The sequence below is a fragment of the Liolophura sinensis genome, chromosome 7 (genome assembly GCF_032854445.1).
Source record: "Liolophura sinensis isolate JHLJ2023 chromosome 7, CUHK_Ljap_v2, whole genome shotgun sequence".
Lineage (NCBI taxonomy): Eukaryota > Metazoa > Mollusca > Polyplacophora > Chitonida > Chitonidae > Liolophura > Liolophura sinensis.
This window is the reverse complement of record NC_088301.1, coordinates 32,170,584-32,185,425: the sequence shown is the minus strand read 5'-3', so window position 1 is coordinate 32,185,425 and position 14,842 is coordinate 32,170,584. Positions and strand designations below refer to the sequence as shown.

The 14,842-nt window shown below is 41.3% G+C and overlaps 1 protein-coding gene across 2 annotated transcripts; it reads right to left on the bottom strand.

The window, feature by feature from the left end:
• Positions 1-208: 208 nt before the first annotated feature.
• Positions 209-12,684, bottom strand: LOC135470512 (ceramide kinase-like). Of its 2 annotated transcripts, none has more exons than XR_010444397.1 (12): positions 12,420-12,684; positions 11,319-11,552; positions 10,918-11,046; positions 9,984-10,047; positions 9,025-9,167; positions 6,723-6,797; positions 5,879-6,025; positions 5,383-5,464; positions 4,731-4,783; positions 4,285-4,463; positions 3,146-3,269; positions 209-2,541 (listed from the first exon to the last, which is right to left on the bottom strand). XR_010444397.1 is itself a non-coding variant. In XM_064749496.1 (12 exons), the coding sequence occupies exons 1-12, from the start codon at positions 12,583-12,585 to the stop codon at positions 2,445-2,447; spliced, it is 1,512 nt and encodes a 503-aa protein (XP_064605566.1). In that variant the 5' UTR covers positions 12,586-12,684; the 3' UTR covers positions 211-2,444. The 2 variants fall into 2 exon arrangements, 1 of the variants encoding a protein (XP_064605566.1); XM_064749496.1 differs by having other exon boundaries at positions 211-2,541; positions 3,146-3,288.
• Between the last annotated feature and the right edge of the window lie 2,158 nt (positions 12,685-14,842).

Below are 14,842 nucleotides of genomic sequence, written 5' to 3'. Positions count from 1 at the left end.
TTGCAAAAGAAAAATCTATCATACCCAACAGACCAAGCATATCTTCTAATATATATTTATTTTATTTCTTTAATTGGTGTTTTACGCTGTACTCAAGAATATTTCACTTATACGATGGCGGCCAGCTCTAATATATATTTATTTTATTTGCTTAATTGGTGTTTTACGCTGTACTCAAGAATATTTTACTTATACGATGGCGGCCAGCATTATGGTAGGAGGAAACCGGGCAGAGCCCGGGGGAAACCCACGACCATCCGCAAGTTGCTGTCAGACTCTTCTAAATATTTCATACGCAGACAGAGAATTAAAAAAAAAAAGAAATACTCACAAAGACAAGGATACATTCCCGTATTACATACCCCAACATAGAATTAACAACAATTTTCTTACACAAAGAGTAAATTTATTTAGTAGCATTATATTTTATACCCCAACAACAGGCCAAACATAAATTCTTACAAATGTAAACATATATCTCTTACTCAAGCAGAGAATTAAAAGACAGGTATTCAAATAGACCGGCCAAATGTCAGAAGGAAGACAGCTCACCTATCCCAACGCACCAAGTATCTGTCTGAACACATTTATAAATTGCGTTCACCAAGTGTCAAAGATAAATAGTCGTCCGGCCGAACGTGAGGTCTGCAGCAACCTGCCGATGGTCGTGGGTTTTCCCCGGACTTTGTCCGGTATCCTCCCACCATAATGCTGGCCTCGTAGTATAAGTGAAATATTCTTGATTACAGCGTAAAATACCGATCAAATAAATAAATATTTGTCTGTCGGGCGTCATGCGGAGTTGAATTGAGACTAGCTGAAAAGAGCTGTACAGTACATGTAGCTTTCCGGTATAATCACGCTGCGATAAACACACCAGGTGGGAAAAGGGATTAAGGCACCTCCTTTGTTATACCTCGCTAGGATTAAATAAGAAGATTAAAGGAAATGCATTGCCTGCAACAAAACGCTTATAAGAAAACCGTCTATACCCATAAAATCGGCCAAGCCTTGGCTATTATTTGTAAAATCCGTCAACTAAGTTATTCGATCGTATGATGAATATTTTCCATAAATGACATGAAGTGTGACTTTGGATACACGTAGGCTATTAAATAGTAAATAAATGTAAATAGTGTAAAATGAACCATATTATCCTCATATTCGTTGGTCTAAAAATTATAAATGATATATTTTTATGATGCATTATCTGAGTTTTTTTAACATACAAATATATATTATTTCTAATAATTTGACAGTGTCTCTTGTTAAAATGTATAAGCTCAAATGTGGAAAATACAAACTGATCTGCATTTATATCACACAATAATGATAACAGGTTGACCAAAAAATTCCCGCACAAAAAGTCCTATGGAGATGACAATAATAAAAAAAATGTATTATTGTCAAGCCTTCCTATAAATGAAACACATAGTGATTTAATACTCCCTAGAGAGATGTATATATGTGTATTAAATAGGGAAGGCGGATACTAACCTACCATCGTCGTTTTCTTAGGTCAAGGTCGAAAATGCGAAAACTCTAAAAACTTATTGGAAACCAAGTGGTCTTAACGGAATTACACCACACAAACGTGCCCGATGGTTATCCACGACATACTTCTTACAACGCATATGTAGCTCTCTACGCTCGCTTTACATGCACCACTGCCACCACTAGCAGACAACTTGACCTTTGGAACATGTGCAACACACGTGGAATCAATACCTTTTGAGCACTTCCGATTCTGTGTATTTTAGGGTGCAAAGTCTTTTTTTCGCTGTCAGCGTGCAATTTTTGGTGAATAGCTGCTGGCAGAGGTCCAGATTTCGACGGTCAACCTATGTCAACATTTTTATGGCTGCTTTCTCAAAAGTTGGAGCAGGTAGGATGCAAAGCTTATTGGCCACGGAATGTTTGGAGCTGAGTTACAGCACTATGCGTTAACATTGTCGCTTATGGAAATTTAATAGGGGTCTGAGGCCACGCAGATCTAGGCTTGTTTAGGCTTTTCCTCACCACTGATGACTTCGAACCTACAATCAGCATTCATCAATAAAACTGTTCCACCCACCATAATGCTGCCCGACGTCGTATAAGTGAAATATTCTTGAGTACGGCGTAAAACACCAATCAAATAAATAAATCAATAAAACTGTTTCAAAAATTCGTTAGAATCATGTTGTTTGCGTACTTTAGGAAAAGAGAATGCAAATGTGTCAAGACTTTACAGAAACAAAGGTAAGGTTTTTGTGTGTTTTCTGACGTCACTGCCTGCCTCATCATCCCGACGCCAATGACCTTGGAGTTAAAAAATTTGCATGGTGGCAGCGATGTAAAACAGACGAAATGAGCAGCGCCTGCGTTACAAGGAGCATGCATGCACTGCAAGGCCCTACGAACAATAACAGCGGGCGTAATCCTCAGTAAAAATGATTGACAGTTTAATTTTCAGATGAGAGCTGTTGCGCAGGTCCGGCATCCTTGGATTCAAACACCTCTGATTTTCTCGCAAACAGTCGAACAAGTTCTGGATGTATCCTACAAATGTACAACATGAATGATAATTATCAACGAACAGCTGCACAGATTAACGCGTCATTTCTACTCATGTTAGAAGAACCGGTAACCTGTAAAGGAAGTTAATCTACGCATCTCGGTCTAAAAGGCTGATTCCACCATTTTTCGTGACTTTTATCTTGTTTTTTTTTTTTCAACACTGAATAAAAAGCAAAGAAAGACTGGGGTTCAACCGTGGACTTTTTGGGTCATATATTAAATCAAGCTGAAGCTCACTGACGTCATCGATTCTTTTTAGCTGTTCAATATGATCTGATACCTATACTTCTATCTTTAATATGAATTAATACACATGTATAGTGCTACATCAATACCTGCATTTAATGTGGAACAGTTACACCTCACAGGGACCAAATCTGTTCCCTGCTCATTTGCTTTTTTATGGAGGGGGGGGGGGACATTTTGTTGCCCAAAATTAAACAAGCTCAATCTTTGGATCTGACTTTCCAGAGTCAGGAATTCTTGTTGTGGTTACCCGCACACGAGTATATTTCCAGAAATGATTGTTGCTGGTCTGATAAGAACTGTTGTCCGTGTAAGCCTTATTTATTGCTGTCACTCTTACCTGACGCTATAACTCGCTTCCGGCAGACAGACTATGTCACCGTCCACATTCAGGTAATGGTTGCCCTCATTATTTTTCCAGTTGCCGATTGGTTGTAGTTTGTAAGCTTTCACTTTGATATTTTCTACAAATTCAAAGTCATACTGAAAAATAATGTAAAAATGGGCCATATTAGCTAGGTACCGGTAGTCGAATATCACACAACTCCCATAGGCCTGTGAAGGCGAGCTGTGAACTCTGCCGTGGAGGCGAGCAGTAAACTCTGCCGTAGAGGCGAGCTGTAAACTCTGCCGTGGAGGCTAGCTATGAAGGAAACTGTGAACTCTGCTGTGAAGGCTAGCTGTGAACTCTTCCGTGAAGGCTAGCTGTGAACTCTGCCGTGAAGGCAAGCTGTGAACTCTGCCGTGGAGGTGAGTTGTGAACTCTGCCGTGGAGGCGAGCTGTGAACTCTGCCGTGAAGGCGAGCTGCGAACTTTGAAGTGAAGGCTAGCGGTGAACTCTGCCGTGGAGAAGAGGTATGGACTCTGCCGTGAAGGCTAGCTGTGAACTCTGCCGTGGAGGAGAGCTATGGACTCTGCTGTGAAGGCAAGAAGGAGTTCAACAACTTCTCACTCTTGACTCTTTTAATTTTGTCAAGATTGCTAGAAGTGATGTAATGATAGAGTACAACTCAGTTAACGTACATGTAAAATGTAACGTACATGTAAATATATATATATATATATGAAAAAAATAATAATACGCCTTCTCAACTTTCTGCATTCTGTTATATTCCAACTGCAGTTTCAAACTTCATGTTATTTTCAAGGAATATTTTGGAATATAACAGAATGTAGAAAGTTGAGAAGGCGTTTTATTATTTTTTTGCCTATATAAATTCTCCATATTCCTTGAAAATAACATCAAGTTTGAAACTGCAGTTGGAATATTACAGAATGTAGAAAGTTGAGAAGGCGTTTTATTATTTTTTTTTTGTATGTAAATTCTCCTCAACAGGGGATCTTTCTATATTTCTTCAAATATATATGTATTTACTTCATTCAACATCGTTTTCAAAACTACAGGTGAAGATATTTTTAGACAGTTTTCCGTGGTGTATGTGATGGCGAAGACCATCGCTGCATTCCTTGTCATCTTACCGCTTGTGAATCTTGCTTGAAGAATTTCGCCAGGAACTTTACATGTGCTGTCCTACTGCACGGTTTGACGAGTATCAAACACATCTGTCCGTTAGCGTAAGTCTTTCGCACTGGATGTCCGGCAGGGTCAATCACATAGCTGTCACACTGGACAAACTGACCACTGACCTTACGCCAGCCTTTGATTTATACAAGCACCACGAGAAAGCAAAAGAAAGCAATGGTTATAGCTATCCCTGTTTGTACAATAGTATTTACAGTCCCGAATTAATGCATTTCACAAAGGAGACAGATGTGACCAAATTATAGAATTCAAACCTTCGGACACATTTAATTCTCTTTTAAAAATCTTAGAAAGAAATGAAAATATCTTTATGCATAGTTTTCACTTGTCTATAAAAAGTTAACCCATAAATTAGTTAACTCTGCATGGGATCCAAGCTTACCGTTACTTAACTCTGAAGACGAACTGCTGGCTTCCGCCTCTGTTGCTCTTTCACTACAAAATGATCAGGAATAATAACATTTTGTAAGCACTTATGTGGAGAGACAGTATATATAAAAACAAAACAGGGAAAACATCTTCTCAGAAATGAAAATATTTAGAAAAGATACCGTTGAACCTGAATTTCTTATTACGAAGTTTCCTATCATAAAAACGCATGAGGCGTAAAAACGGATTCAAACTATAGTTTCCAAAGACCCCAGCAATCAGTTCGAAAATTAAGTATGGTACCCTGAAGTCGTGACGTCAGTGATGATAGCTGTCAAAACAAGAGTTGTTTTCTCTGCCCATAGAGGATGCTATGCTGGTCCCTCGTTCCCAGTAATTTCCTCAATGGCATGCCATGTAGTAATTTCCGAAAAGTTCCAACCACTGACAAAAAGTACGCATAAAATAGACAGGTTATTAACACATATGAAATAGACGTATGCCTCTAAAATAAAAAAAAAAACTTTCAGTTTTGTGGTATAACTTCCTACTTTTCCACATGAGCCAGCATGGCAAGACTCCAGCACAGTAGAATCAGCACCATTTGTGTTGCTATCTAAAACTCAAAACATTATTCTGCATATGCTCTGTTTGTGTATACCAACCTACTCTGGGAACTGTCCACCGGTAAATACTCTATTTCCACTTCAATCGAAGAGTGTTTGGCCAAAGAGTACACTCCGCCCCCTGTTAAGAAACATTCCAATGCTCACTGTTATCATCGACACACAATACAGGTTATATGTGGTTCGATCTGACAGCTTCAAGTTGACAAAATAGTGTATTTCCAGGGATATTCCCATTGGGCTCTAAACCATGAATCAATGGCTCCATTAAGAATTCAGATTACGTATTGTGGAAAAGAAGATGGCGACGTAATTAGGTTTGGTTAGATTGCAGTGAGGGCGATGTATTGTGCCACAGACCGCTTCTGTTCCCTAATGTTAAAGCGTCTGCCTCGATGTGGGGAGACCTGGGATCAAACCCCCAAGCATACATATATACATACATACACACACACACACACACACACACACACACACACACACACATATTGTGCCCAATCCAGGATTTGTGATGACAGAAGGCAAAGTGACTTACAGAGTAGTCTCCCCATGCCCATCCATCGGCTCCTCTCGGCTCTTCGACTCCAGTCCACGAAGAAGCCGACGGCTGTCGAGAGATTTGTGTAGCGAATTAGCTTCTTTCCTGAATGAACGCTGGCCACATCTTTGCCAAGGGTTTCTCCTGAAACATGAGAGGTGAATATCTGATGGAAATATACACCTCTAGGGCTGCGTAATAATGCATCCCGCTGTGTTTCAGTTATGTCAGTCGACACTATGAAAATTTGCATCAAACGTCTTGCCTTTTCTTAAAATAAATGTCTCAGTAAGAAATGTTTGAACTAGAAACCAACATACTTAAAGGCGATCTGATTTATATTTCGTCGGGCCATTATCGTGTAAAGGTAAATAAAAAATTGCGTCTATTTGGCACAGAAAACAATAACTAAAACCTAATCCTGATGTCACGTTCGTTTGACACATCTGTTGACGGCAAAAGTAAGCAAACACAAACTGCCGAGAAATGCTCTACGAATTTACGAATGCATCCTGTTGAGAATGCCCTACGAATCTTGGAATGCATCCTGTTGAGAATGCCCTACGAATCTTGGAATGCATCCTGTTGAGAATGCTCTGCCAATTTGGGAATGCATCCTGTTGAGAATGCTCTGCCAATTTGGGAATGCGCCCTTACATGTTAAAAGGAAGTCCACCAATCATAACTGGACTCTCTGGATGTAGAGATTACTGTCTGAACTAGAAAATTGTGTATCTCTTATTTACGTATGTGAATTAGTACTCTGCACTTGCTGCAACCACCCCCACCCCCACCCCTCCCCCCTTTTTTCACAGAAAGACAGTATGTTATGGTTTCGTACCTAATATAATACACAGTGTGGCGGTCACAACATCTCTGCTAGCGTTGGCATTGTGCAGAATGATGTTCCCAGATCCTGGAGAAAACAAGAAGCAGTGATATTTCATTCTTGATAATTTGTTCGTCAGTTACCTGACACAGAGCCGCAACAGAACCAGCTAGAGCTGTAATCGAGCTTGCATGCGACCTCCCTGAACAGAGCATGGATGTAGCATGAAAAGGTTTAAGCAAATCTATACTCTCAATAAAGTTGATTCCCAGTGTAAATCGTGGCTGGTACATTCTTGAAATAGATGCAGTCAGTTAAAAGGAAATTGTCATTTTAAATTGGTGTCAAGGCAGATGCGTAGGTCTGAGCGCTGGATCAGGTAGAAGGGGTCCACTAGGGACCATACAGAAGAGGCCTACCAGGCAGAAGGGAACCGCTAGGGACCAGACAAAATTCCACAAGTGACCACGCAAAAGGGGACCAACATGTACCAGGCAGAAGGAGACCACTAGGGACCAGGTAGAAGGGGATCACTAGGGACTAGACAGAAGGCGACCACTATGGACCATGTAGAAGGGGACTACTAGGGACCAAGCAGAAGGGGACCACTAGGGACCATGTAGAAAGGGACTACCAGGGACCAGGCAGAAGGGGACCACTAGGGACCATGTAGAAGGGGACTACCAGGGACCAGGCAAAAGGGGACCACTAGGTACCCGGCAGAAGAAGACTACTAGGGACCAGACAGAAGGGGACCACAAGGTACACGGCAGAAGGAGACTATTAGAGACCAGGCAAAAAGGGACCACTAGGGAGCAGTCAGAAGGGGACCAACATGGACCAGGTAGAAGGGGACCACTAGGGATCAAGTAGAAGGAGATCACTAGGTACCAGGCACATGGGGACTACTAGGGACCAGACAGAACGGGACCACAAGGTAGCAGGCAGAAGGAGATTAATAGGGGCCAGACAAAAGGGGACCACAAGGTACCAGGCAGAAGGGGACTACTAGGGATCAGACTAAAGGGGACCACTAGGTACCAGGCAGAATGGGACTATTAGGGACCAGATATAAGGGATCCACTAGGGACCAGGTAGCAGAGTACACTATGGACCAGACAGAAGGGACCAGTGTGGACCAAATAGAAGGGGACCACTAGGGACCAGGCACAACAGGTCTATGGGGGACCAGGAAGAAGGGGACCTCTGGGGAGGTCCCTGGTAAAAACCTCTTCTGTCCGGCCCGTCGTGGTCCTGTTCTGCCTGAAGTAACAGATAGGACACCCACTTTGGTTGTGGACAACATGATCCCGAATCATAAAGCAATTTCAGTGAAGTAAACTTCAATTTGAAGTTAATACTGTCAAAGGCAGCTTTCTCATCCTGGGGCAAGAGGCCTAACCGTTAAACCTAAAGGGAATATCCTGGAAGACGTTGTAACGCACCCAAGGGAAACACCAAACGAAGAAATGAATTTACCCCTAAACCTAAAGGGAATATTCTGGAATACGTTGTAACGCACCCAAGGGAAACACCAAACGAAGAAATGAATTTATAGACAGGTACAAGAGATAAATAAGAGACTGAGACAGCACATAAACATATTTCTTGAAACAAGACAAACTTTCTCGATAGGAACAGAAGATAAACATGAGTTGCAGATCACGCCACATCAGCAATACCACTGCCATACCATGGTAGAGAGTAGCTTAGTAAGAGGACACAACACGAAGCAGTGTATAGAAGGTCCACAATTATACCTACGCTACGAGCATACATTTGGACTATATATACTTGAAAGAAAAGACAACATCATGCAGACTAAATGGATACATCCATCGATAATGTATCCCACATGAAGTTCAAAAAGGATAACTTTTGGTTTTTGAGACAATGCACAAGCGAGATATCGGAGTTCAATGTAAGCAAAATCGCACACAATGAGAAAATCGAAAGCACCTTTGATCAATCATGCGTGAATTATCTCTATATACCAAGAACGCAAATGTTTCCGCTTACGTCACCTGATTCCATGGCCTTGTAAGAAATCCAGTGAAAATAAAAATGATTTATTGAGTTAATAAGCACATTAGAAAAAATGGTTGAGGTTGTTTAGGTCTGCTTCCACTGCTCTTCCTGACAAACTCAGGTTGTATCATTTGTTGTATTTTCTTTAAGAATGGGAAGAATATTTTCTCAAACCTCTGTCTTAACATAGGTGTTTTGTTGATGATGTAGTGAGCCTTGGGTACTGTAAACAAATGTCATATGGCTGGGTGCAAACTCGCGCGATTAAATTATTGATGGCTCATACCTGTTGGCAGGATCCCTATTGGGTGAGGAGATGGGGACAGGCTTATCTCACAGTTCTCGTCCAGCCCGAGATCTGGTGTCGATCTCCGCACGAGCCCATTCACGACCTCTGCCAATGTACCGTCACCACCAACGGACAATATCCTGTAACCAGAATTCAAATCATCATCTCGTCATTATATGTGGCGTTCAGCATGAAGGGGATAGTGCAACGACTGGTTGACCCATATCAGTATAATGGCTCGGGCGGGGCGGCTTACTTGCCTTCGGTAAGTCGTCTCAGTGATGCAGCACTAAATAAAAGAGCGGTGGAAATCCGTCCTGCAACAAGGAGGCACATTACACGTGCATGCACCCTAATGATTCCTTCGTCGTCATATGAGTGAAAAATTGTTGAGTACGACGTTAAACCCCAAGCACTCACTCACTCACTCGTCATTATATGTAGGATCTTCTATAAGGTTTAAGTGGAGATCCTCAATTCAAGGGTGTTTCGCATGGTGCCGCTTGCATATATACCGGGATTTGACAGAATAACATAGCGGTTAAATTTATTTATTTACGTGATTGGTGTTTACACGCGTTATACGACAGCGGTCAGTATTATGACGGGAGGAAACCGAGCAGAGCTCGAGGGACACCCAAGGCCAATGGGTGGTTGCTGACAGGCCTTCCCACGATAAAGACGCCAAAACTCGAAGGCCTTTTCAGAAAGCCATTTTAGGCTTAAGACCAAACTTTGAGTTACAACTTTGTTAAATCAACAAAAAATATGACAAAAGGTCGTTCATATCCATGAAATGATGATCAAGCAAGATACGTTTCACTCTTGCAAACAGACGCCAATCGCCACATCATCGTTTGGCATGTAAAAAGTTTCTATTCACCACTTATTGCATTGTCGTGCAATTGATTAAAATAAATGACTCTAAAGGATAATTAATAAGATGAAACACTCACCCATCGTATTCTTCCAGATCTTTGGATTCCAAAATCTCTTCTATGTGGCCAGATTTTTCTGTGACTTGAAAAGAAAGATAAACCAAATTCTTAAATTAATAATAGTCATACATCCGATAAAAAACAACTTGTAAAATAATTACATTTACCGTCACACTGTGATATATGCCACACAAGGGTGATTACAATTTCCGCATACACAGTGACACACAATTCGTAAAAATGCTTTCGCATATACGTTCCCACACAATTCAAATCACCATTTTTACCGTTGTTTAAAATTGGGTTATTTTCTATTCAAACTGGCTTAAACACCTTGAAAAATAGGGCAAGATCAATGGAAAGCAATGAAGTTCTTGTGCATATGAGAAACAACTTTACTGGGCATTACCTTCCCAAAGACTTCCCAAGATATCGTGTGTATAAGCTTGATACAAAATTTAAATAAAAGTCTCAGTGTCTAAATGTGCAAGTGGTATAAATTCTGTCCACCTGACTTCAAGTGTTCACCAGATAGAGTAATTTACAATGTAATGGAGCCACTGATCCAACGAAAAATAGATCAGTGAAAACCAATAAGGTGTATATGAGAGACAAGTTTAATGGACAGACTTATATCGTGATAAAATATCGTGTATGTAAGATTGTCACAAAATATAAATAAATGATACCAATGACTTTGAAAAATTGGCCACGGTCACGGACTGTAAAATGCCGACTTGTACATGTATAAGTTTGGTAAAATTGATATTTATAAAGAAACGGTCAGCCAGGCACACGACAGATGGACGGACGGACACCGATGATTATGTTATACCCACTGGCCAATTTTTGGAGGAGGGGTAAAAACACATACAGTTTAAAAATCATGCTGACTATCCACAAATTTCTGTTTACCGATGAAATTAATATGCAGAAAAGTACAAACGCATACCTATGACGTCTGTCTCAGTGATGAATTTGTCCAACAGAGGGCGTGCTTTTTCTTCAAAGATCTTCACTCCATTTCGTTTGCCACTGATGGGATTTATGAAAGCCAGCAAGCGTTTTGGTCGATGAGGAACTAAATGGAAGTGAGAGTTGAAAAGGGAACAAAATCAGCAGACATTGGCATAGAATGTAGAGATATGTACAAGTCAGGTTTCATCATTATACCACAAGGGTGTCTCCCATTCGCAAATCGGACCCATTATTTATAGTGCTGCCTCAGTGAACGTCTTGCTGAAGACACAACACAAGACTAGACTTAGCTTTCGAAGAAATATCTTGAAAATGAAATGTTATTGTCTAAAATAATACTTCTTCAGTTGGGACAAATATTAAAACCTCGCTCACACTTTGTGGACAGCGCATTCTGTATACTGTCCACCCATTCTTTGCTGTTTTCTTTCGTCCCGAAAAAACGGACATTGCTAGTACAGATGCGTGGTTCTTTCTTCTCATGGATGTGACTCGCATAATGGATGGTAAACGAGACTGTAGTGGGATTGTCTTCCCCGTCCTGCACATCGTCAAGTTCTGCCAGAAGAACATCGTCTATCAATACATTTCCTTTGATTGCGCCCAGATCTGTAAAAAAAACGGAACATAAACTGTATTAGGTTGGCAATAGGGCCTATATCAATAATTTCACAAGAATAAATTCATGCTTCTAATAGTATAGTAGGTCATAAGGCCCGTACAGGCCATTTAAAAAAACTGAAAAAATTGAATTATGTCTTAAAATATCTGAAAGTGAAACGTGTTTTGAAATATATAACTATTCTGATTTGCAGCTTCGAAGATACTTTTGGCTTTGACACGAAGGACTTGGAATCAGTAGGTAAATGCATACAAAAAAAAATCTGAGCATGCATGGTTTCTATTTATGACAGAGATGATGCACGGAACTAAAAACTAGGTTGTCACGCGTGGAGAGTTTTCCCATTCAACTTTCAGTTGATGTACAGGTTCTAGGGTCTGATGAACTAGGCACGCAGCTGATAATTCAGTAGATCCGTAAACAGTGAATTATCTACTGGGAGTTGCTCAACTTTGTGGCTTGAAGGGGTACTAGGTCCAGTGTACATAAACCATCAGTTGTGGGCTATACATAGTCTTCCAGTCCCCAGGCAGCCGACACTAGCTGTCTGACAAAGAGTAATACCTAAGGGATGTATGGGCATCCACTATAAGCAAGCACGAAATCTTAGTCTGGGTACATTTGATACGCAATACATTTACAAAAGCAGTCAGCCTTTTCACAGACCTATATATATATAGGCCTACCATACCGCACCTTATGCAGAGGCAAAAATATACATGAACACGAAGCACGACACCCTATCACGACACTTAAGCAAGGATCGAAGGAAAAAAAAAAACGTCCAGTAATGGTGTTTACTGAACAACATAAGTAGCACCAATAGTTGGTTTATTGTTCTGTCACCAATTCACCTTTCCTTTGGGAGTCCGGTTTGTGCCCAACAGCTCCCTCTACACTGCTCTCCTCAGTCTCCCAGCAGATCCTGCCCGCGTCAAAAGTTACTGTCATTTCTCTGCCACTCCCGTTTCTGGCTGTGTTGAAAAGAGCCTGCAGCATAACACCGTCTCCATCGGTCATTTTAAAGGACGCCAATCGAACCTACTCGGCAGCCACCGTATTTTCAGTATAACCCTCTTAAACTTATGTCATAACAAACCATAAATAGTCCCCTCTGCATTCTGGGTGAGAATCCAGAACACCAACGTATCACCCCTTACAATACAGCGAGAGGTGGACTGATCCACTCGGGGACGACTTAGTAACTAAGAGGCATATGACATGTGGCTGGTTGTGACTGTCATGAGCTAGCAGTAGCGTGCACCTGGTGGGGAAATAGCTACGCCAGGCCCAAGTTGACACATGAAAGACCTTTTAGCGTGCATTACAAATCTGATTTAGAACATGCAACTGACCCTTTGGCTCCAGATAGCTATTGATTTTCCATATTAAGCCTTAATTTTTTTTCCTCAGAAGAGAGCCCAATCTTTGGGAGAGCAACCGTATTAGCACGTGTTACAGGTCTGGACTTTCCTTTCCTAAAGCAGCCGCTATGAGTACCTATAGATATTATCAGTATCAAGGGGACGATACTCGGAGCCTCATAACTACCTGATCGATACATAAGCCCACCCTTTCAAACGTTCATCAATTATAAACGCATAGACTATACCTGCCCATGTTAACCCGAATGGCTGATTTGCTGGGAACTAAGACTTCACCTACCAGGTCACAGAATTATACATCGATCGGTAATGTTATGTAGCCTGACTTTAGGTGTGTGAAAGGTGTAGACTAAGGACTCACAATCAAGTACGTCAGGTTTGTTGCATGCATCAGGCAAGGTAGGAGTTAGGGGTATATCCCAGGGTGCAGAGCGCGATTTACTTATTTTCCACATATTCAAGAGTATTTCACTTTATTCACGACTGTGGTCAGTTTTATGTGAGGATCAAACCTGAGTAACTGATTCCGCCAGTGCGTAATTGCCAATTTACGAACGTCTGACAATATTTGTTATATTAGTCCCACGTCTGACACACAGCTTAAAAGCTTCACATTACCCATGATGCACACTCACATTGGTCGTACATTCACATCCGTCACACTGTGTTAACATTCACGTCCATCACACTGTACTTAGGCCTGTATTCATGGCCATCACACTGTACTTAGGCCTACATTCATGGCTATCATACTGTACTTAGGCCTGTATTCATGGCCATCACACTGTATTCAAACCTAGTCACGGCCGTCACACTGTTCTTACATTCACATCCATCATACTGTCCTTAGGTCTACATTCATGACCATCACACTGTATTCATGCCTACATTCATGGCCTTCACACTGCAATTAGTCACATCCATCACACTGTAGTTACTTTCACTTCCATCACACTCTAGGCCTACATTCATGACCATCACATTGTATTCAGGCCTACATTCATGGCCATCACACTGTACTTACAGTCATGGCCATCACACTGTACTTAAATTCATGTCCATCACACTGTACTTAGACCTACATTCATGGCCATCATACTATACTTATATGTACATACATGCATGGCCACCATATCGGATTTTCATACATTCACAACCGTCACACTGTGCTTACATTCACGTCCATGACACTGTATTTACATTCAAGTCCATCACACACTACTTACATTCACAGCCACCACACTGTATTTACATTCACTTCCATCACACTGCACTTACATGTACATGCTTGGCCACCACATTGTATTTTAATACATTCCTGACTGTCGCACTGTACTAACATTCCCGGCGGTCACTTATATATTCACGACCGTCACACTTTAGCTACGTTTACCAGTGGAATATAGTATTTATATTCAATGCACACTCTCTTTACACTGACTCCCGGCATACTGTATTTGCCTTCACTGACAACCACGACCCTTACATTCATGGACAGCAAACTGTACATCCGGCAGACTAATCTTCTACTCACGCTCAACACATGCACTGTACTTACAGTTATGTTGGCGGTCAGTACACAGCATTTTGACACACAGGGCTACTAGGATCAAACCCGGGTCGGGTCATACCAAAGACTAAATATGGTACTTGCTGATGCCTGGCTTGTCATTCAGCACTGTGAGGTTAGAGCAACGAAACATGACTGGTTGGCCTGGTGTCAGTGTAAAGTGACTGGATGGGGTGTCATGTCTGGTGTCTTCGACATGGTACTTCAGTGGCAGCAACACTTAAGCGGCATGCACTCACCCTCCCACTAGAAGACACACCATATGCACATACACCTTCTCATTGTCATATGACTGAAATATTGCTAAGTACGACGTTAAACC

Bases quoted from the DNA above. Each gene is read 5' to 3' on its own strand.
- LOC135470512 (XM_064749496.1), bottom strand. From the start codon at position 12,585: ATGACCGATGGAGACGGTGTTATGCTGCAGGCTCTTTTCAACACAGCC. The intron at 4,784-5,382 runs GTTGGTATACAC...ATCATTTTGTAG, and splicing joins GTGGACAGTTCCCAGAGTAG to TGAAAGAGCAACAGAGGCGG. The intron at 4,464-4,730 runs GTAAGCTTGGAT...TATAAATCAAAG, and splicing joins GTCTTCAGAGTTAAGTAACG to GCTGGCGTAAGGTCAGTGGT.